The sequence below is a fragment of the Vicugna pacos genome, chromosome 10 (assembly GCF_048564905.1).
Source record: "Vicugna pacos chromosome 10, VicPac4, whole genome shotgun sequence".
NCBI lineage: Eukaryota > Metazoa > Chordata > Mammalia > Artiodactyla > Camelidae > Vicugna > Vicugna pacos.
The window spans coordinates 67,519,701-67,542,631 of NC_132996.1; the positions used below are offsets into that span (position 1 = coordinate 67,519,701).

Sequence of the window (22,931 nt, forward strand, 5' to 3'; positions counted from 1 at the left end):
ATTTATATGAAATGATCAAAATATGCGAATTTATAGAGACAGAAAGTAGACTCGTGGTTGCTATGCGACAGGGGTTGGGGACAAGGGGAGTAACTGCTGATGAGAATGGAGCTCCTTTTAGAAACAAATTCTAAAGTTAGATTGTTGTGATGGTTGCACAACTCTGTGACTATACTAAAAAACATTGAACTGTACATTTATTTATTTATTGCTAATTTTACTTTATTTTTTATTGAGGTGTAGTCAGTTATGATGTCAATTTCTGGTGTACAGCATAATTTAACTGTACACTCTAAATGAGTGAATTGTATGGAATGTAAATTATATCTCGATAAAGCTATTTTTAAAAACCTGAAAGTCCCATGTCACTCAGGCAAACCAAGAGAATTAGTCCCCCTAAGGCCACCCTCATCCATATTTTTTTTTTCAAAAAAGAATAAGGGGGTTGGGGAGAAAATGCAGTATTAGCTTTTTGCTGTGGCCATGCTATGTGAAAAAAAAACCCAAAAAATCCTGAAATGCAGTTGTTTAGAAAAGGAAATATTTGTTCTTGCTCGCAGGTCTGTTGATCAGGTAGGCCCTTACTGGTCCAGCTGAGCTCAGCAGCACTTAGGTGTCTCCCATGCTAGGACCCAGGCTGAAGAAGCAGCATTTCCTTGGGGCATGCTCTTCTCAAGGTGGAGCTGGGGTGGCCACAAGCAGAAAAGGCCAAGCCGCACCACAAAAACATGCACGAAGCCTCAGCTGAGATATAGTTCAGTTGGTGCCTGCTCACACAACGTTGGCCCAGGCAAGTTGCACTGCCAGGCCCAAAGTTAGTGGGGCGGGTAAATATATTCACTGCCTAACAGAGGCACTAAAAAGTCTCAAGGCAGCGAGGCTAGGCCTATAATCTTACCGAGGGGCGTGGAATAGATGGAAATAAACCAATTTACTAAAGTCAAATATTTGTCATTCCTACACTATCAGACATTTGTCTAAGGTCGCTGCACTGGGAGCTTTTTTCTCTAATAGAAATTACTCTATTTTGGGGGGTGGTAGAGCTCATGCTTTGCATGCACAAGGTCCTGGGTTCAATCCTCAGTACCTCCATTTAAAAAAAAGAAATTACTATATTAAAAATTTTATAATAAAAGTAAAAATATCAGACAATACAGGAAACTTTAAAATGTAAAAGTTATCATTGCACCATTCAGGGTTAACCAATGTTAGCAGCATGGTGCTCATTCTTACACAGTTTCTTGCATGTATATATAATCACACAGATGTTACTTTTTTAACATAATCAGGATTATGATAGACATACTATTTTGTAATCACTATTGTCAGTTAAAATGTCATGAATACCTTCCTATATAAAAATATAGATGATCACTATTTTTAATGTCCGTATGAATTTTCTGGTACTTACCACATTTTGAATGTTTCTATTTTTTCACCAGTAATTCTACCATCATAACAGATTTATTTCCATTTCTCATGTTTACTTCCGAGCTGTATCAGTGTTATTTGATGTTTTGCTTCAACATAACAGTAGTGTACTGGCTTACAATGATTTAACTTAACAATTTTCAACTGTATGATGGAGGGCAAGCCATATGCATTCAGGAGAAACTGTACTTTCAATTTTGGTCTTTTCCCAGGCTGGCAATATGCAGCCTCTCTCAAAATGCCGGGCAGCCTCAGCTCCCAGCCAGCCACGCGATCACCAGGGTAAACAGCTGATACACTTCCAACCATTCTGTACCCAATCATTCTGTTTTTCACATTCAGTACAGTACTCAGTAAGTTATAGGAGACAGTCAACACTTTATTACAAAATAGGTTTTGCATTAAATGATTGAGCCCAATTGTAGGCTAATGTTAGTGTCTGAGCACATTTAACGGAGGCGAGGCTAGGTGATAATGTATGTCCAGTAGGGTAGGTGTATTAAATGCATTTTCAACTTACAATGGGTTGATCGGGATGTAATCTGAGGAAGATCTGTGTACATTTGTGGGTTTGCACACATAACAGTATTCCATAAACACTTTTCCATGTGGTTGCTATCTGAAAATGTGTTGTTCTTTGTGGTGCTAACACGCCATCATTTAATGAGGCTGTTCCTGTTATTGGGTGTGGTGGTTATTTCTAGTATTTTACTATTATAGTCATTCCAAAAATTCTTATTGCATTCGATTGGCTGAGGGGTTTTTTGCCCTCTTTTCTACCACTCTTCCCCTCAAATGGAGGAGGGATGGCCATGGGCATTTTCCGACTGTTGAGTTCAGTAGCAGTTTAATAGTTCAGCAGTAGGGGTTTCCAGTATAGACGTATATACACTGTTGGAAGCCACATCCCTGTACAATTATTGATAGCTATCCAGAGTAGGAATGGCTCCCAGAAGTTCACCTAAAAAATGCCCGCTAAGCTGACTCAGCTCACTTTGTGACACCAAAGTGCAGGGCCTGAAGTCATTTGGTGATAGGAGTGTGGCCCACAGTGCCTGGCACCCAGGCACAGCTGGGCAGTGGGGGGAAAAAAAGATTTGAAATGTACAGAGGTAGAAGCTAATCTATGGAAAATAGTGGGGAATCTCCTACGTGGATAAGAAAACCATCCACAAGGAGAGAATCAGGCTGATGCACAGAAAGAGGCAGAGACCAGGATGGAAAGATGGTCCTGGTGGCGTTCGCGTCCTGGGTCATTCTTCCCAAGCCTGTCTGTCTCCCTGCCCTTCCCATGATCAGGCATCCAGCTCCTCCCTGAATTCCATGAGCCAATAAATCCCCCATCTTGTCTCAATAAGAGCCCTGAAGCGTAGGCACCAAGCTCGTGCTAACACCGCAGCTCCTGGTCAGCCAGTGCTGGACCAAGAAAGATGGCAGAGAAACAGAGCTGCCCTCTGGGAGCCCAGAGACTGAGGGACTGGGAGAGGCCGACAAGTAATTACAGCCAAATTTTACAACACAGGTGTTCCAACTGATTCAGGAGCCGAGATGACCCTGGGTTACGTGCAAGAATTGAATAAAATTTCAGCTAGAAGTAAGAGTCTAAATTTTAGGGAATGAATAGTTCAAGTGGTGAACACTACTGTGACATCATTGCTAGGTCATCATTTTTCTTCTTTCTGATGGCTTTAGGGTAAGCCATGGTAACAGGATTATTGAGCTAAAGAGCATGTTCATTATGGCTTTTGTAGATGACTTCAAAGTGCCCAGTCAGCTAGGAGTGAAGCCATGCATGCCTCCTCTTGGCCTTCAGATAGCCCTCTCCTCTTTTTTTTTTTTTTTTTTTGAACTTTATTTTTTTTTTTACAACTTCATTGCTGTCTTTAATTTTTTTTTTTTAGGTTTCATATAGTTTTTTTTCACATTTTTTTCTCTGTGATTTATCATAACATTTTGTGTATATTTCCCTGTGCCCTCTCCTCTTTTATTTATTAATTTTTATTATTATTTGGGGGGTAGTAATTAGGTTTATTTATTTAAAGGAAGTACTGGGAATTGAACCCAGGACCTTATGCATGCTAAGCACGTGCTCTACCACTGAGCTATCTCTCTCTCCACCTTTAGAGCTTTGTCTACCTTTCCTTCCCACAGCAGCCCACTCCTGCCCAGTCTCGTCACCAAGGCCCCAGAGGCCAATAGTTAAAAACTGTACCAAAAGGCAATGCTGGGGGGAGGGTATGCCTGCTTAGCATGAATGAGGTCCTGGGTTCAATACCCAGTACCTCCGTTAAAAAAATAAATACATAAAAGGCCTCCAGCCCAGGGGACGATATAGGGAATGGCCTGGAGCAGTTAATTGCTGGGACAGAGGTCATTTGTTCCCAGCTCTGGCCTGTCCTCCCTGTTTTAGGAATCTCAGGTTCCAAGTGCAAACTCACTGTTTGCAGACATACTTGTCTAGTAAATCCTTACCCTCTCTCCTCCACATGGGGCTAGCTCAACAATTTAAATTCCAATTCCTTCAAAAAGGACTCAGCACTGACAACGCAGCCAGGGGATGAGAACTTGGAATAACTCCATCTGAGATGGTCTGGAGTTTCCACTCAGCAGCTTGGTGTACAGAGGGCTCCCTCAGCAGCAGGTGAGATGAAAAAGAACCCCAGCTTTGCGGTCAGAATCAACTCTGTGACTTGCAAGTTGTTTAATCTCAAATAATTTCTCCTGGATTCAGTTTCTTTATGTGTATATATTGGAGCTAATATCTACCCTTTCACCCATTTAACAACTACTTAAAAGTTCGCTAAGAGGCAGTGTGGTAAGAGCCAGGACAGGGGACAGACAGAACTGCAATTGAGTCCTGCTTTTGCAACTAACTGGATTGCATTACATCTAGGACAAGATGCAAGAGGAACCATGATTTTAGGTACCCCTGAGGAAAAAAACACTGCCAAGTTCTGACACAATGATTTCTTATCTCTTGGAATTGTATTTTATAGTTATTAAAAGAGCTCTTTTAAACTTACGGATATCTTGACATGGGTTTTTATTATGTCACTCTTCATATACATAAAAGTGAAAATGTAAGCAAAATAAATTAAGGTTGGCAAAGTCCTTAACCAAAGACCACCAGAAACACACCTGTAGAGGGGGTGGGTATAGCTCAGTGTTAGAGCCCATGCTTAGCATGCACGAGGTCCTGGGTTCAATCCCCAGTACCTCCATTAAAAAAACAACAACAACAACACACACCTGTAGTCAGAAAAAAGTCAGGTTTATTTAACTGGCAGCAGTAAAGGAGGATGGATCCTGGAGGAATCCTCGTGTATGTGTCCTCTTAAATTTCATTCCATGGTTCTGTGGGGGAATTAGGGAAGTGGGGACCAGTTCTGGATTGAGTGCTATCAAGAAGAAGGGGCATTTCAGAGTCTGGGTATCTTTATGTTTATCTAGAAGGCAGGAAGATTCAAGCAGGGCTGGAGCTGTATCTCTGGTAAAGAAGCATCAGAGAAAGGTGAAGTCATTTCTGTGGTCATGAAGTGGCCCCTCTAAAGCATCTAAGCGTGTCTCATTCTAAGCATCATTCAATAACAAAATTCAACTAAGTAAATCTGAAGATTTAATTAACTTTATTTAATGATTCATGAATTGGGTGGCATCCCATCTAGTAAACAGAAAAGTGCTCCGAGGAATTGTACAAAATGGAGGAGGCTTATAGAAGGGGAGGGGGTGCATGTAGGGAAGTTAGCAGCAAAAGAAAGACCGGTTTCAAGCCAGGTTCTCCTCTTTGTGGGGAGGGAACAGCAGGGGTCTTCTAAGCAGATTTACCTCACTAGTGCTGATCAGGAAATTTCAGATTGTCTGCTTATAGGTCACATTTCTGGGAGTGGTTGAAATTGCAATTAAGCTTTATTTGCTGTCCTGACGGCAAGTGATTGGGGGCTGGTGCTTCTTTCCTTTTTTTTTTTTTTTTTAACACCATGGTTTATGTTCTGCTGGTATCATCACTATCCGAATATTAGACGGGCCACCTTATGCTTTCCTGATATTCCTAAAACTTCACATTGATGTCCATTAGAAAAGGAAGCACCTCCATTTCAAAGATGTTAAAATGTGGGGGGAAATGCTCATCCTAGATTTGATGAAATAGGACTCTTGCTGTATGACCATGAGCAAGTAATTTAACCCTTTAAGGCTCAACTTCCTGCTCTGTTAAAATGGGAACAGTACGCACTACCACGTAAAACTTTCGCGATCTGAGAAATAATGTCTACAAAGTGCCTGGTATAATACTGGGTGTATCACTCAGGGTCCAACCAGGGAAAAATGAACCACTCCGAGTATGTAAAACAGAGAATTTAATGCAGGTTATTGGTGACCTTAGTGACAGGGGTGATGGAAGGGCTGAGAAACCCAACAGGTGATGGAACCCAGAAATCAGCAAAAACTAGAAGCTGCACACACTCCTACACTGGAAGGACAAATGGAGGAGATAGAATTAATGGGGCGCCAGGGGAGGACCGCCCTCCGGCAGTTGGAACCACAGCAGCCTATCTACCCAGTAGGAGCCACAGAGGAGCCTCGCTGGCTGCTGGAGACCTGCCAGAGCGAGAAAGAGAAAAAATAACGTGGCTTTTTCCTATATCCTGCCTTCCAGTCTCCGGCCACTGTCTCCCATCTGCCATTGGCCACATCAGCCTTAAGTCCCGTAAGCCTGAGAAACTGCACTCTGCAGGGCATACAGAGAGAGCAGAAGGGCAAGGAAGGGATCTGGAGCAAAGGGTAGAGAACAACCATTAGATAGAAGTTAGTTAACCAGGTTTGGTAATATCTTTATTCGTAAAACCTCTATAAATTATTGGATACACTTGAAAGTAACAAAATCGTTCACTTAAAAACATACTGTAATCCATATAAACTTCCCAACTCCACTCCTGTTCCAGGCCCACTACATTATTCCGATTACTATGCGTCTGGTTTGTTAACAGTGGCATTTTACGATGGATTTTCAGAGTCAGACATTTTCTCCACTGAAATCTCATGAGGGCTTCCACAGCAGAGGGAGATGCCCATTCCATGTCACAGAGGACAAAGCTCAGACAGAGCAGGATTATGATGCGGCAGCACCATGGCAACTGGACTCTGGTCGTGGGGCTCCCAAGGACTTCTGCGTGACCTTTAGGGAGTGTCACAGTCTCTGAACTCATGTTTAAAAAATGAGAATCACAAGCCTCGGGGCGGTTTACATGCGTCCACACTCCACTTGGCTCTTCATCTTTGCACTACTTTGTCCATAAGGCTCCACAATGTTTTTTTTTTTAAAGAAAGGACCAAATAGTCTAAGAAAACAGATAACGTACCCAAGGTCACAGAGCTGGCAAATCAGAAGGCATTCCGTTTCCACTCTTGTAACGCCAAGGCCCTCTCCGCTACCCCACGGGTTCTTTTCGCGCCGGGGGCATCTTCCAGCAGTTCAGGGAAAGGCGAGAGCGACCCCGATCAAAATCCTGGGGCATCTTGTAGCGCTCTTCGTGCCAGCCAATGTGCCCGACTGGCATCTCTCAACGGAGGGCGACTTGCCGGGCTCGGCCAGCCGCAGGACGCTGCCGGACTCACGGAACTCACGGTCCTCTCCCGCAGGCCGGAGACCCTCGCCTTCGCGACGGAAGGCGGCCGGAAGCCCGCGGCCCTGCCCGCCCCCCGCGGGTCCCCGGGATTCTAACGGAGCCGCGTGCCCGGGGCGGGGCCACGTGCGATTGGCCGCGCGGAGTTGGGGGCGGGCCCGCGGCGGGCCGGCCGGGCGGGCGCCTACAATGAGCCTCCATAAAAGGGAGAGGCGGGGGGCTGGGGCCCCGGATTGAGCCCTCCCTGCCTGGGGTCCCGACGTCTTAGGTCTCTGGGAGGCCGGGACGCGCCCGTCGCAGGCGCGGCTGGTGAGCGGCGGGCGGCGGGGAGGGGGCTGCACGGGGCGGGAGGCGGCCGCCTGCTTGCGCGCCCGGGCCTGCGCGCCCGTCCTCCAGCGTCCGGTCACCGAGATTCCCCTGTCCGCGCCATGGCCCTGAAGGCCGAGGGCGCAGCGCTCGACTGCTTCGAGGTGACGCTCAAATGCGAGGAAGGGGAGGACGAGGAGGAAGCCATGGTGGTGGCCGTAATTCCGCGGCCCGAGCCGATGCTCAGAGGTGAGGATGGGAGGGGATCCCACTTCCGCGTCACAGTCCGGGGCTTGGGCTTCCCCTCCTCAGTTGGGGGCCCGGGTACCCCCTCCCCCACCTCTAATCTGGGGCCCAAGAGTCTGGGGCCCAGGCGCCCCCCTTTCCCCTTCTGTCTGGGGCCCGGGCACGCTCTGGCTCCACCCCCACCAGGGTTTGGAATCTCTGGCCTCCCCGAATTCCCCCCTCCCCCGCCCAGGGTCTGGAGCCTTCGATCCACGCCCCGCGCGCTCCGGATCTTCCGGTGCCCTAGCGCCCCCTCGCCCAGGCCCAGCACGACTGCTTCGAGGTGACGCTGGCCAGTCCCCCGCCCCGCGAAGGCAGAGGCAGGCTGAGGGGCGGCGAGGCCTCGGGGCCTGAGGCTGGGCCCCGCACTGTGGTGTCCCGAGCTTTTCCGTGGATGGAGGCAGGCGTCGCTGCAGCCCACCAAGAGGAGGATTTTAAGGGCCCTCCATGCATAAAGCTTTTTCTGCGCTCTCCCCATTATCCCCAGGCCTTGCACTTGGATAAGCCACAGGTGTCAGATTGTAGCGCTTGAGGGGTGAAACTGATTGCACACAGCATCCAGTATTGGAAAAGAGGTGCTTGCCGAGGGCACCTTCAGCCACTCTAGAAGGAGGCTTGGGGAGAGGATTTGAGGAATAATCAGAGCACTCGCTTTCCCCCTCCTCCCTCCCCAGTTTCTTCAGTCCTCAGGGTCTTGCAAATCATAAAAAAACAAAGGGCCACCTTAATAGAAGACTTAATATTCATCAAGATGCGTATCTTTTCATTCCTGGATACCTCTCCCCTTAGTGGGGGACAATACTCAAAAGAAGCTGAGAGCAAGGCCATTCATTTAGCCTCAGCAGAACATAACGTCTCCCTGCACTGCCTCTCATCCTTTTTGGAATCTTAGGGGCTATTAAATAAGTGAGGGAAATAAAGGCCACTACCCTTCTCAGAGCTTTCAGTCCAACAGAGAGGATCTTTCCCTACTTCTGCTAGTGATAATTGAGTGCTCAGTGCCAGGCTGGCTCAGTTAATCTTCTCAACAACCTTGCAAGAGCATCTTTCTTCCCCAAAGAGGTTAATCATTCAACAGGTGTTTTGGGGGGCATCCCCTATATGTCAGGCACTTTTAGGCTGGGTGTGCTAATTGCTACAAAGATGAAACTCTGCTCTTCCGGAACATGTGTGTGTATACTAATAACCAAAGATAGACACACATAAATAAATGTATAGGATATCTGGTGGTGATAGATGGTTCAGAGAGCACTAAATCAAAGTAAGGAAGAAAAAAAAAGTAAGGAGAAAAAGAACTGAGAATGTTTTATTTGGAATATCAAGTGGTCAGGAAAGACTTCTCTAATAAGGTGAATTTTGAGCACAGACCCAAAGGAAGTGAGGGGGGAACTTTGTAGATAATTAGAGGTTAAGTATTTTAAGTAGGTAGAATAACAAATACAAAGGTCCTGAAGTAGAAACTTCTTGAAAGACATGGGGAGAGGAAAAAGGATGAATTCAAGATTTTTGGCCTGAGCAACTGGAAGGATGGGCTTCTCTTTTACTGAGGTGGGAAGGCTGGGGTGCAGGCTTGTGGGAGATGGGGAATTAGGATCCGAACCTGGCAAATTTGAGATGTCTATGACACGTTCGAGCAGAGTTCAGAGGGGAAGTTAGACATGTGAATCTCAATTTCCTGGGCAAGTCTGGCTAGAGGTATAACCATGGGAGCTGTCAGCAGGTGGGCCTTGGGTCAAGAGCCTCAGAGGAAGGAGGTAAACAGAGAAGAGATCCAAGGACTGAGTTGTGGAGCACTCCCCTGATTCCAGTTTGGAGATTGAGTCATTCCTCATCAGGCATTATTGAAGGACAGGCACTGTGCTGCGTGCTGGAGATACAGGTGTGAAGGATCAAAAATTCATGCTGTCGTGGACCTACAGTGTCTTGAGGAGCCACAGCAAGTCAGGCACGTGTGATGTCAGGCAGCATTGTGTGCTCTGGAGGACATGGAGCGGCGAGGGCCGTTGAGGGCACAGGTGGGGCAGGTGGCAGCTTTCTATGGGATGGCACAGGAGGCCTTGGTGAGAAGACGATTCTCTTCTGGAGAAGGATCTGACCCAGGTGCCCAAAAAAGAACCCCAGTGAAGTAAGAGAAGAACCAACAGAAGGTGGTGCCTTGGAGGCTAAGTAACAGAAATCAAGATGGAAGACGCAATGTGTCAGATGACTAAGTTGAAGAGCTAACCACTGGGTTTAACATTGGTGACCTTGACCAGAGCTATTTTGGAGGAGTGGTGGGAAAGAAAGCCCAACTGCGGCCATAGAGGTCAAGGTACCTGTCTGTGGTCATATGGGAGAGAGGTACACCCAGCTTCGGAGTTGGAGCTGTTGGGACCAAGCCAGTGCTCATACCCATTTCAGATGCCACCTCTTCCATGCAGTCCCCAGGTTAGGGCCTCCCATACTTGTATTTTGTCCCGTCTTCTCAGGTGGGAGAGACGTGCAGCCATGAGGGATCATGGGCACTGAGCTGACGGAGCTGAGAAGGGTTCCTGCCCTATCGGAGCTTATGGTCCGTGTGCACAGAGAATGGGTGCCATGTCGACCAGTAGGGACGGGCGCGATCACCACTGCAAGTCCTTTGGGCATCTTGTGGGAGGGGAGGCTAGTTACCACAGGACGGGGTGGCCTCTTGACGGGGCCTCAATAGGTGGAGAGACAGGCACGGACGCCGTTCACTGGCTGAAGTCTCGTTGAGCATCTCCTTTTCTGTGCGCCAGTCCTGGGGGCGACAGTAAGGTGACAAACTTTACCATTCTTGTCCTCAAGGAAGTGTGTGCTGTGGCCTGGAAGTCAGATAAGGATATGATCAACTGCCAGGGGTGGGAGGCTGGGAAGGCCTCTCGGGGTGAGCGTTTGAGCAGGGCCATGGAAGAAGTAGAGGAGTTCGCCCAACTATACTGGGTGGTCTGGACAGATGAGCCAGGGCCAAAGACATGCAAGGCTGGAGCCTGTTGGAAAAATGTGTTGGACCTGTGCTCCGAGACTAGACTGAGGTAGCAGGATGTGTTTAACGTGGCTGGCACCTCATGGGCTCCAAGGAAAGAGAGAAAGAGACTCTGGGTGGGAAGGTTCCTTCCCTGTACACGCCACCAAGTTTGGGGAATCATGTTCTTCGTATCATTGGCTGTGGGCACCTTTACTGGTTACACCCTCCCCCGCCTCTCCCTCCGTAGTGGCCCAGCAGGAGAAGACGCCACCACCCAGGCCCAGCCTGCTGGAGGCAGGCAGCGACAGCTGTGAGGAGCCCAGGCAGCAGGTGTCTTGGGAGCAGGAGTTCCTGGTGGGGAACAGCCCCCGAGGCAGCGGGCGCGCGCTGTGCATGGTGTGTGGGGCGGAGATCCGGGCTCCCTCGGCAGACACGGCACGCTCGCACATCCTGGAGCAGCATCCTCACACCCTGGACCTGAGCCCTTCTGAGAAGAGCAACATCCTGGAGGCCTGGAGCGAGGGGGTGGCCCTTTTGCAAGACTTCAGAACCGAGCAGCCGTCCCCACCCCACTCAGGTAGTGCAGCCTGGGGCCAGGGTGGGATGAGGGTGGAGGGAGAAGTCAGGTCTCTCAGAACCCTTGTTACTCACTGGCATCTGCCCCCTTTAGACTCAGGACATGATGTTGATGTGGACCCAGACTCTGATGCCGACCCTGCCAAAATGCCAGCGGAGATTGTTGTTCTCCTGGACTCTGAGGACAACCCATCCCTCCCTAGAAGGAGCCGGCCCCGGGGACTCCGCCCTCTTGAACTCCCTGGTCAGTCAGCCTGAAGCCTGTGAGTTAGGGGGAAGGGGGTGCATGGGCCAGAGTTCTGGGTGGAGAGCGATACCTTCCGCAGCCCTGAGGTTGCAGGAGTCAGGCCTCTTAAAAAGGTCTCATCCTTTTGCAGCTGCCCCTGTCACGGAGCCAGTAACCAAGAAGCCCCGGGGTCAGAGATGGAAGGAGCCCCCTGGGGACGAGCCAGTCAGAAAGAAAAGAGGCAGACCCGTGACCAAAACCCTGGACCTGGACCCGGACCCGGACCCAGGTGAAGGGGAGAAAGGTGTAGGCTCTGGCTGCATCGCTCCAGGAGGAAAGCTGCAGGGTTGGGTGGGCGACAGAGGACACCTGCACCTCCCCTGAGGCTGCAGGCCCAGGCCTAAGCTGGCCTCGTGGGTTGGGGCAGCCCAGCCTTCTGGACTCACAGTGCCATCCTTTCCCGCCTTCCAGACCCCCCCTCACCTGACTCGCCCGCAGAGACTTTCGCAGCTCCGCCCGAAGTCCGACACTTCACCGATGGCAGCTTTCCCCCCGGCTTCGTCCTCCAGCTCTTCTCCCACACCCAGCTCAGGGCCTCAGACAGCAAGGACTTGTCCAAAGAGGGGAGAGGGGCAGAAGGAGGCCTCCTCCAGCCGGAAAGCCCCTCCCCAGGTGAGCTCCTGAGACAGGGCAACAGGTGGAGGGTCGGCAGGCCACATCCCTGGGGTCTGGTCTGCAGCAGAGCCCAGGATAGAGGTGACTGGTGCTCCAGGCCCCTGGGAGACGGGGCCATGGGGCCACAGGCAGGTGGGTTTGAATGACAGGCTGGCAGAGAGCCAAGTTTTCTGTGAGCTCCTTGGGAGTGTCCTGGTTTGTAGGTTGGATCAGGCCAGTGCTTCCCAAAGCCTGACACCCGTCACCACACTTAAGGTTGATTCCAGCTGGAGCCTGAGGTGCCCACCTTGACCCTGGTGGAGCAGGGGCCTAAATGGGACGACTGACGGGAGAACAGTGGTGAACTCAGCAGATACCCCGGGGATAAAGCAGCTGAGTGTGTTCTCTTATAAGAGCAGTAAGCACCTGTGTTTTATCGTGTCCTCCAATTTTAAGAAACCTTTATATGCAGTTCATTTGGCCCTTATGAAAGTAAGGCTGAGTCTCAGAACCGTGGTTCTTTCTCCCTTGCCTGTGTATTCATTTCCTGTGGCTGCTGTAACAAGCCACCACAAATTCAGTGACTTTACAGCCACACAGATTTACTGCATTTCAGTTCTGGAGGTCCGAGGCCTGGAAGCCATCTCACTGGCCTACAGTCAGGGTATCAGCAGGGCCGTGTTCCTTTCTGGCTCCTGAAGAGGGAACTCTTGCCTTTTCCAGCTTCTAGCAGCTGGCCCGCGTTCCTTGGCTTGTGCTCTCCTCCCATTGCCAGAGCCAGCAGTGGCCAGCGGAGTCTTTCTTAGGATGCTGCCTTTGGTTCTGACTCTTCTGCCTCCATTAAAGACCCTTGTGACTACACTGAGCCCACCCAGATCATCCATATCATCTCTTTATTTTAAAGTCGCCTGATAAGCAATGTCAATTCCATCTGTAGCCTTAATTCTCCCTTGCTGTGTAACATTCCGTATTCCCAGGTCCTGGGATTGGGACCTGGACATCTTTGGGGGCCAATATTCTGCTTCACAGTCACGTAACCAGGTGGTAGCAGAATTCAGATGAGACTGGTCTATGTTCCAGCAGGGCAGCGGCTGAGCCTGGTTCCTCTCTTTGTCTCGCCAGACCAGGCCCTGCTCGCAGCATCGCGGGCTCAGAAAGTGGTTCTTGAAGGAGTGAATGCATGATGCAGAGAATGCCTTGTTCCAGCCTGTCTGAAATGTGCATTTGGAGTTGGAGCCCCGAGAAAGATGGTACACAGGGTGCTGGAGGCTCCCCAGAGCGGGGCTCTCAAAAGGAGGGTGTACTTTTTGCCAAAAGAAAAAAGCATACATGTCGCTTCAGCCCACATCACTCAGTGGTGACCACTGTCAAAAATTTGGCTTGTGTCCTTTGGAACTTTTAGGAAGCTATGTGTGTGGGTATGTGCACATGTGCTTTCGTTGATTGACTTTTTACCAAAAGGGGCTCCGCTTTTTCTAGTCCCGAGGCAGACCTCACCCCTGTTTGGTCTTAACTCTCAGGTTTCAGCTTGGGTCACGTTCCAGTCCTGCCTCCCCAGGACTGTGCTCGGCCTGGGCTTGAGCATTTCCTGAGCCCCCTCACATCGTCAGTGGACCCCTGCTCTAAAAGGCTGACCTCTTCCGTTGGCTAATAGGTCTTCTGCTTTCATTCTCAAAAGAGGGCCTTCATTTCAAACCCTGGGGTATCCTTTGCCCGAGCCCCATCTGTCTGGAGTGACCGGTAGCTGAGAAGGGCGCCCTTGAGATCTCGGTTCATTTGGGATGAGTGGGCAAAACCTGAGACTCTGGAGTCCAACAAGCTAATTCGAGGCTGAAGATGGTCTGGAAACCACAGGAGGTACTGAGTAACACAGCAGCAAGTGTTCCTGCAGCCCGGCCCCCTGGGAAGCGCTCCGGGGAATGACAGGAGTGGGGCAGCCTTTGTCCCCAAGAAACTCAGTCTGCCTGGGAGTACAGGTCAGAGGCAGTGAAGCAGCAAATAGGGTGCCTGCGATGGCTCTGGGCAGAGCACAGGCTCCAGACTAGTGGTTTCAGACTGGGTTAAAGTTTGTTTGTTTGTTTAACTAAGTATAGTTGATTTATAGTGTTGTGTTCATTTCTGGTGTGTAGCAAAGTAGTTCAGTTTTATGTATGTATGTATATGTCTTTTCTTTTGTATTCTTTTCTGTTGTGGTTTGTTATAGGATATTGAGTATAGTTCCCTGTGCTACACAGTAGGAGCTTGTTTATCCGGATTTAAGATTTTAGAACCCAAAACGTGGACAGTTTTCTCAGAAACCTGTCAGGCTTTCACCAGAATATCTCTACTTTGAGTTGTCTTGTTTATTGAAGTTCTCCAAAGCTTTTATTTGAGTAAAGATCCTACCACTTTTTTTTTAAGTTTTTTTTTTCTAAGGGGGAAGGTAATTAAGTTTATTTATTTTTTAGAAGAGGTACTGGGGATTGAACCCAGGACCTCATGCATGCTAAGCATGTGCTTTACCATTTGAGCTATCCCCTCCCCCCAAGATCATACCACTTTTAAAAAGAAGTTTAAAAATCAAGGATTTAGAAGTCACTGTGGTCAGGTCAGCTGAGCTGATGGATCTGAAATTGTCACGGAAGACTTGCTGGACTTCACAAGGGCCTCACAGGATCAGGGTGCAGAGGGGGCGAGCCCTGAGGGCCCCTCACCACGGGGGAAAAACCTTTGTCCTGCTGGTGTTTAATCTGAGTAGGACCCGGAGGTTTGGTTTAGGATACCTTGGTCAGACTCAAGTGTGTTCCCAGGCTGGACCAAGGAGAAAGAAGTGTGAGATGAGTGAGTGAGTGTGAGAGATTGTGTGTGTGTGTGTGCGCGCGCTTCACTAGAGGAAGGGTCTGTTCACTGCTGTATCCTCAGCACCTAGAATAGGGCCTGGCACAATGAAAGCCCTCAGGAACGATTTATTGACAGACGAGTGGATGGTAGCCACCTTTACTTGTCATTCTGGTGGTGACATTTCCAGCGTCTCTGCTCAGAGACAAGGCTTAGTGAGAAATAAGGGAAGTGGGCTCTGGGGAGGGTGGGTGCACGTCCATGCACAGGCACAGGTGTTGGGGAAGAGGAGGAGGGGGTGATGCTGGGGCAGCAGAGGGGTTGGGCGGGGCCAGGAGGAAAGTGGGGGCAGCTTTAGGGTCGGGGTGCTAAGGGGACTCAGCTTGTCCCTGGGACTGATAAGCCCTCCTCGGTTGCTTTTCAGTGGCCTGGGGCTCTGTTCATGCACTGTTTCTGAAAGAAGTTCTCTCTACCACGTCTCAGGCCTCGCTCTCTTGACGCTCTCCTCCCCGCCACCCTCCCCTCTGCCCTCCCTGCTGCCAGGAAGAATTGGCACTTAATTCCAATGTACTGAACTCTTCTAATATGTAATTTCCTGAAATCCACACAACCACCTTATAAAGTATTATGATGTCCATTTTACAGAAGAGGAAACTGAGGCTTGGGGAGGTGCAGTACCTTCCCGGGCCGCCTGGCCAGTGAGTGGCAGCCCATGCGGACGCCCCGCCCGTGGTGAGTGCCAAGAATCTGTTCTCTGTCACCATGAGTTGTTCTTTCCTCTGGGTTTTCCCCATCAGCCTGCACACAGGTGTCATTTCTCCCTTTTTCACCCCTCATCCCTTCCCAGCCACTGTCCCATTGCCCCCAAACATTTTCAGCAAAACTGGAAGGCATTTTCTAGACTAAATGCCTCTAGTCTGTCTTTGGAAGCCACTTGAGTCAAGCTCACCACCCCACACTAAAATGGCTTTCTTGACGAGACCACCATTGACTTCCATAAAGTTAGCTCCAGTGGTTAATTCTCAGCCCTCATCTTTCCTACCTGGCAGGAACAAGGAACCCATCCCTCCTTCCTTCCTAGAGACACTTTCTGCGCTTGGCTTCTCGGGCAGCAGCGTGCCTGGTGTGCTCCTGCCTCGCTGGCTCTTCATTTCTCTTGTTGGTTCATTCCCAGCTCCCCGAGTTGGATCCTCTGGTTGTCTTTCTTAGTGTTTCTAGAATATAAGCTCCTTTGGCAAAGGAAATGTTTGCCTGTTTCTTTGCTGTGATAACCCCTGAGCCCAGCACAGAATAGGGGCCATTTATGGATTGAATGAATGACTAACCATGGTCATGATCTGTACTCATGCCCTGGGTGACCCCTTCCAGGCTCACAGCTTGAAGTATCATTCGTAAGCTCACAATCCCACCTCTCCCCTCGGTTCATTGCCCATGTGACGTGCCTAGCTGGTTGTCTACGAGATCTCTCAAGCTCGGCGTTTCTGAACAGAAGCCCAGTGTTCTACCCTCACCCCCAGCCACTCTACTTCTCCCCAGTCTTCCCTTTCCCAGGAAGCTAAGCCCAGTTCTTCAGTTTGCTTAGGCCAAACCCTCAGAGTCATCCTTTTCCATGTCTCTAATTGGTCCGTCAGCAAATCCCATTAGCCCCACCTCCAAAAGGCTCAGAATCCACTCCTGTCACTCCTTCTAATGCTGCTGCCTTAGTCCCAGCTTCCTTAACAATCTTCCCACTTGTCTCCCAGCTTCTAATCTTTGCCCGCTGTGATCGGTCCCATACAGCAGGTGATGTCCCTGTTGAAGACACACGTGGGACCCTGTCACTGCTCTGCTCAGAGCCTCCAGTGCTGTCACCTTCACACTCCAGATAAAAACCAGTCCTTGTGGGGACTGGCGATCCTCACCCCAGGGTCTTTACCTCTCCCACCCCACCGGGGCATCTGCATTTGCCCTGCCTCCTGCCAGGAACATTCTCCCAGCTAGACACACCGCTGACTCCTCACTTCCTGTACGTCTTTGCTCACGTGTCAGCTCCGTGAGGCCCTCCCTGCTACTGTGTCCCTGTCCCTGGTGTACTTTTTGGCTTTGCTTCTGTTTATATATATCACATCGGATTTTTTTGTGTATTCCGTTTATTGGCTTTCACCACTGGAACGAAAGTTCCAAGAAGGCCACGTGGTTTCCTCCAGGTACTGCTGTACCCCTTGCAGCTGGAGTAGCTCTGGGCACAGTATGGTTGCCTAATAAGTCTTTGTTGAATTAAGAGTGAATGTGAGGGATCACCTGTCTTCAAGGAGTTCGGAGTTTGTCAGGGAGACGGACCAGCTCACGTGAATACAAAGCAGGATTTGTTCAATTGCACAACCAAGTGGCGGCTGTCGAGTCATTTTAAACCCTAGCAAACGGTACAGCAAAATAATTGTAGCTGTTTTCTCTGCCACATTTAAAATTACTGTGTCTCTCAAAACAGCACAGAAGAAAGCCACAAACAATGACACCGCAAGAGTGGCAATCGTCATGTTTTGGTTTTGCTCTTCATGTCACTTCTGCATGTGCCGTATTGCAGGGGACATTTTGGTAGCTGCCCAGTGGCTTTTGGCAGTCCTCACTCCACTGTCTTGAGGCCCGGTTTTGGCCTTTCTGAGTAGCTTGTCCACACTGCTGAGGTGGCTGTCCCCCGCATGGTAGGTTTTGACTCAGGAGATGAAGAGCTTGGTCGAGGTTGCAAAGCAGAGCTGGGATGCTAACCAAGGACTCTGTCCAGAGCTCGCTCCTCCACCCTGCAGATTCACCTGGGAGCTCAGTTGCGGGCCAAGCCATGTCTTTTTCTGCTTTGGGGTGTTCCTCGCCCGCCACCTCTGCCTACACGGGGCAGAACCCATCAGGCTAGGATGCCCAGTTAAGTTCTAGATGGGATGGAATCAGCTGAAAGATGAGGGGAAAGGAGTGAAACACTGAGCATCCATGTGCCGGAATACACACGGGAGGGAGGAAGGCTACAGGGGGCCTGCGGCTGATCCCTGAGGAGGTGTGGCCTTGTGGGAGATGCTGGTCCTTGGGTGAACCAGGAGCAGATTATCCCACTGTCCCTGGACTTCCCCTCAGATCAGAATTACTGGGCTATGGAATTGAAGGCTTGGAAATGGGGGTGCAGAAACCTTCAGGGAACATCCTCAAGATGGATTGTCCAGAGGGCCCTGACTCTGCTCTCTGCTCCCATCCCTGCCCAGCTCCCCCTCCGGGGCTCCGTGGGACACTGGATCTCCAGGTTATCCGTGTGCGGTTGGAGGAGCCGCCGGCAGTCAGCCTCCTGCAAGATTGGTCCAAGCACCCCCAGGGCACCAAGGGTGTGGGAGCAGGTGACGCCCCAGACTGGCCCGTGGTTCTGTCGGAATCCAGCACTGCTGTCGGGGGGCAGCCAGAGGCAGGGAGTGATGTATAGGTTCTTGTTTTTCTGGGGTGGGAGGGAGGGAGGGAGGAGGCAGTGTCCCCCTTCGGCCTATCGTTCAGAGCTGCCCAGCTCGGCCATCTGATGGAGAGAGTAAAACCAGGTGCCAAGGCAGGATGGAGGAGAGGAGGGCGGGTGGCATCTGCTGTGACTTGGGGATGCTGGAAAATGTCTCCCCTTAGGGAGGCTTGAGGCCAGACCCTGAGGGGGGCAGAGGACGCTGGGGGCTGTTGTGCAGTAGGGCATTGGGCCTGTGGAGAACACCCACCCGATTCTTTTGCTGACCCAGACCTCTGTCCCCCTCCCCCCACCACCTCCCACCCTGTTAGCCCCCTCCCATTCTCCCTTGGCACAGTGCCTTACACAAGAGGTGGTCGCAACGGGGTTGAACTGAGTCCCACTACCTCGGGGGACGCCTCTCCTCCCCCACCTGTTCAGGCTCCTGGACCAGGAGACCTCCATTACCTCTTCCCACTCCATCCCCACAGGTGGCTGAAGCAGCCTACCTGGGGGGCTCGTTCACCCCTACTCTCCTGTTCACCTCTTTTCCTGTTGTATATACCTCCTTTGTTGACAATAAATTATTTTTTTTTATGAAGAAAGTTTTGTCTGGGCCATCATTGAGGGATGGGGCTTCCTAGCAGGATATCCAGCCTCCTGGAGCAACCTTGAGGGGCAGGAGGGCTGAGAGGTGGTCCTGGGTGGGAGCCCAAAAGCCTCCACCCCAGAGGCTGGAGCAGGGCCAGGGCAAGGCTTTGTGGGCCAGTGGACTGAGGCCAAGTTGGCCTCAGTCACGGAGGGTCACCCCTTCCCCCCATGCACCTCCACCCATGACCTGCCCTCCAGATGGGGTCAGAAACACCTTTTCTTTAACATGCACTTTCTGACTCACTTGGTAGGGCCCCCTGTGTGTCCAAGACAGGCTACAGTAGGGGACCTTAGGAGCTGAGACTTTATGACCTTTCCAAAGTGTGCGGGTTGTGGCCAGGGTGTCGAGAGAGATGCCTCCTCTCCCAGCCCCAGGAAAGGGAGGCAGGCACTTGGGTCCTGAACACCGGCCTTCCTGCCACCTCCAACCTTCAGCTTTGCATGCTCGGCCCCTCCTTGGCTTAATTACACCCAAGTCTTTGGCTGCTTTCCCCTTCTCCAGACCAGGAGATGGTCCACTTTGGGTCTCTTCACCAAGATTCCTTACCCCTTACTCTCCTGAACTAACCATCACAGGGCAGATCTGTGTAGGATTGTTTCATTTTTTGGTGGTGGGGGCTCTCGAGAGGCACAGGGAGCTCCATCTCAGGTCCCAAACTGTCCCATTTAGAATCCAGGGGTGAGCGGGATAAATTGGGCAGTCCACCCTCTGCACCTGGACTGCTTCACCGCTCCTGATGGATGCCGTGCATTCAGGGAGAGGTGGGGCGGAAGCGGGACGCGCAGGCCAGTTGTTCCTATACAACACTGACCCAGCCAAGTTTTGAGATTGACTGGAAAGCTGGTCCCTAAATCAGGAAGGATCTGCACTTAAACACTCTGCTGCATGCCTGACTGAGCTGGTGTCACCCATGGGCCCAATCCGGTGTGAGTGATCTCACAGCATGGTTGGCATATGGGACATGGTGCTTTCTTGCCATCTGACAAACTCGGGTGGGAGAGCCCAACGATGTGTGGGGCCCTCGTCCAGTGTAGACCAGAAGATGTGTGGTGCGGTAGAGGAAAAGTGGGCGAGCATTCAGGACCCCTTGAGTCTAGGGTGGCCCCACCAGTGCATGACATCAGGGGGCCATGGAACGCCCCTGTGTCTCTGCCACTGTTTTTGCAAATTGGCAAAACTTTATCCTGCCTAACAGGAAGGTATAAATAATGCTGAAAGTCTGGTTCTGAAACACAGACATGAATTACTGCAGGTGGTTGCTGTCCGTCTGTTCAATCATGTGAAATTGTTTACATTTATGCCAATGTGCTTTTAAAACAACGTGGCTGTGTTGCTGGGTATTTACAATTGGGAGAACTTACATAAAACCTCGTTGTACCATTGTGAAGCTAAGTGCACCTACGCAGATGTTAATTATGACTGATGGTGACTGACTGCTAGACTGTGAGCTCCTTCCGGGCAAGGGCTGGATTGCATTGACTTCATTTTCCTAGCGCCCTGCATAGGGTCTGGTGCATAGTAGGTGCTCATTAAATGTTTGTCAAGTGTCCTCTTGATGTGTATTCCTATGCACCATTTTTCTACTGCAGGCTAGTCCCTGGAGTGTGGTCCTCGGCACGGGGTGGCTGCCACTATGACTACTGGTGGCGTGGTTCCATGACTTAAGCCCCATATCCCGGGTGGCAGGGATCTGCCCAGATGCAGCCAGGACAGGGACTCTCTGAGCATATGTGGCTGGGAGCTGCCTGTGGGTACCTCTGGGCTCCCAGGGAGAGGTAGAGAGTGGAACCCAGGGCATGGGAGCCTCTAAACGTAGGTGATGGCTTGGGGCTCCCACCTGGGCTGGAGCCTCCATCCTGGAGCTTGTGACACTAAGGAAACCTCCTACGAAAATATGACCCAGGGGCTGATGTGGCAACTTTCTCCAGGTGTGATGCTGAAGTCCAGCCACAACTACATGAAGGAGCCGAGGAAGAGAGTGCCGCTGCCGGATTCCTGAGCCACACCCCCAGTGCCCCTCGTCCCCAGTACTCCCCTGTGCTCTGAAGCCCGCTTCTCACTGCCCTTCACAACGGCTCTCCCTGTGATCCAGGTCGGGCAGATCTTTTTCGCTACCAGTGATAGATAGCCCTGTGGGCAAAGCCAGCCTAGGACAAGGAAAGAAGCAGCCCCTCACCTCCTTGGAGAGAAGCTGGAGTATGTAGGGGTTTGGCTGGAAAGTGGGGGACCCTGCCTAGTCCCTGCTCTGGTCCAGACTCTGCGGCTCCTCCAATCCACCCTCCCTCTTCTCAGAAAACACAGTGGTTCCCCCATCCCAGCCCTCACACACACCCCCACCCCACAGCTGGGCTGCAGCGTGGCTCAAATAAAATTGTCTTTGGGGCTCTTTGTAAACTTAAGTCCTGCACACCCCAAGATGTGTAGAGGGCTGGGGGGCTGGGGTAGGAAAGCGTCTCTGAGGGAACTGCAGCCTCTCTGTGTCGGTACCCGATCCCATACTAGTCTGTTGGGAAGGGGGCACCCAGCTGATACCTCCCCGAGGCAGCACAAGCAGGATGAGAGCTGCTTGCAGGTGCAGTGACAGGGGAGGGGGCTCTGTAGCACCTGGTGTGTCTGCTTCCCACCTCCCCGGAACCGGCTGCCTTCACCACTGAATCTGGTCAGTCCCCTTCTTCCCAAGACGGAACGGCTTCCAGAAAGGAAGCCAAGCAAGCGTTCTGGTCTCCCCAACAGCAACAATTATTTTTTAAATAAACTGTAAGTTTATAAAAAATAAAAAAAAGCAAATCCCAGACACTGTATCATCTAATTTGTAAATAGGATTGTATATATCTCTAAGAAATTCAGGCTCTTCAGTAAAACCATGTCACCCTTTAAAAATGAATGAACCCTTAATGTCATTTATTATCCACTCAGTGTTCACGTTCCCCAATTGGTCCATGAATATCTTTTTTTTTTAATTCTTAATCATGAGAAAATACACATAAAATTCACCATTTTAACCATTTTTAAGTGTACAGGTTGGTAGGAAGTACATTCACATTGTTTGTGACCAATCTCCAGAACTCTTCTGTGAATCCTTGTACAGCTGATTTTTTTGAATCAGGATCTAAGTATGGTCCCCACACTGCATTTGGTTGATGTTTCCACCTATAACAGCCATTCTTTCCTCTCTTTTCCCTCTTTCTTTTATTTTTTTCTTGTTTAAGAACATAATGGCTTGTTCTGTAGACAGAATTTCCTCCATTCTGGATTTGGCTGATCGTGCTCCCATGATATTGTCGAATGTTCATCAATCAAGGATGCAGTCTGGAGATGGAGGCTAGACAGGGCTTTCCTTGGAGACATTTAAGCAGAGACAGCGCCATGCAGTTACATAGGGAAGGGAGTTCTGGGCAGAGGGGACAAGGAGGGCCAAAGCCCTGTGGCTTTCATTCCCCAGGATTTCACAGACAGCCTGCTATGTGCCAGGCACTGTTGGAGGCACTAAGGACATCACCAGGAGCCAGAAAAAGTCCCTGCTCTCCTTGGGGCTGGGGACCTCAGACGCTGTTCTCCCTGGGGAGGATGGCAGTGAGGAAAGTGGGAGTGTTCCCCCAGACACACCTGCCTGCCAGCCAGAGGCAGCTGTACAGCTTTGGGTACTTGGGGATAGCATCTTGGCACACTGGTGACTGCGGGAGGGGGCACACACACTCAGTCTACAGCATTATGGAAAACTCCATAGAAAGCAGACAAGGAGCTGGAGGCCCTAAGTGGGCGGGGAAGTTACATAATGGCTCACATGATCCATTTAGTGACAAAGCTGAGACCAGGTTGGGCTCTCTTACTTCTGACCAGTGTTGTTCTTCTGGGAGGTGGGGAGGGTATAGTAGAGAGACTTCAAAGAAGACCTGGGGAGGCTGGCTAGAGTATGCCTAGTATTAACAGCCACCCACACAAAGCACTGGCTG

General features: G+C 50.5%; 1 protein-coding gene and 1 long non-coding RNA gene across 7 annotated transcripts; both read left to right on the top strand.

Annotated features, from left to right (window-relative positions):
* The first annotated feature begins 3,294 nt into the window (after window positions 1-3,294).
* Window positions 3,295-4,453, top strand: LOC140698809 (uncharacterized). Its single transcript, XR_012076779.1, has 2 exons — window positions 3,295-4,072; window positions 4,325-4,453. It is a non-coding gene; the product is annotated as an uncharacterized lncRNA (long non-coding RNA).
* A 2,766-nt stretch (window positions 4,454-7,219) lies between these two features.
* On the top strand, window positions 7,220-21,057 carry SPINDOC (spindlin interactor and repressor of chromatin binding). Of its 6 annotated transcripts, none has more exons than XM_031690811.2 (7): window positions 7,220-7,607; window positions 10,859-11,188; window positions 11,282-11,431; window positions 11,565-11,702; window positions 11,885-12,085; window positions 15,530-15,616; window positions 18,112-18,931. In XM_031690811.2, exons 1-7 carry the CDS (start codon window positions 7,481-7,483, stop codon window positions 18,321-18,323), a joined length of 1,245 nt encoding a protein of 414 aa, XP_031546671.1. In that variant the 5' UTR covers window positions 7,220-7,480; the 3' UTR covers window positions 18,324-18,931. The 6 variants fall into 6 exon arrangements, with proteins under 6 accessions (XP_031546671.1, XP_072826275.1, XP_072826277.1 ...); XM_072970174.1 differs by having other exon boundaries at window positions 18,150-18,931; XM_072970176.1 differs by lacking the exons at window positions 15,530-15,616; window positions 18,112-18,931 and adding an exon at window positions 20,907-21,057.
* Window positions 21,058-22,931: the final 1,874 nt, after the last annotated feature.

Excerpts from the sequence above, each read along its gene's own strand:
- SPINDOC (XM_031690811.2), top strand. The coding sequence starts at position 7,481 with ATGGCCCTGAAGGCCGAGGGCGCAGCGCTCGACTGCTTCGAGGTGACG. Across the intron at positions 11,432-11,564 it reads CCGCCCTCTTGAACTCCCTG|CTGCCCCTGTCACGGAGCCA; the intron begins GTCAGTCAGCCT and ends ATCCTTTTGCAG. Across the intron at positions 12,086-15,529 it reads GCCGGAAAGCCCCTCCCCAG|AAGAGGAAACTGAGGCTTGG; the intron begins GTGAGCTCCTGA and ends TCCATTTTACAG.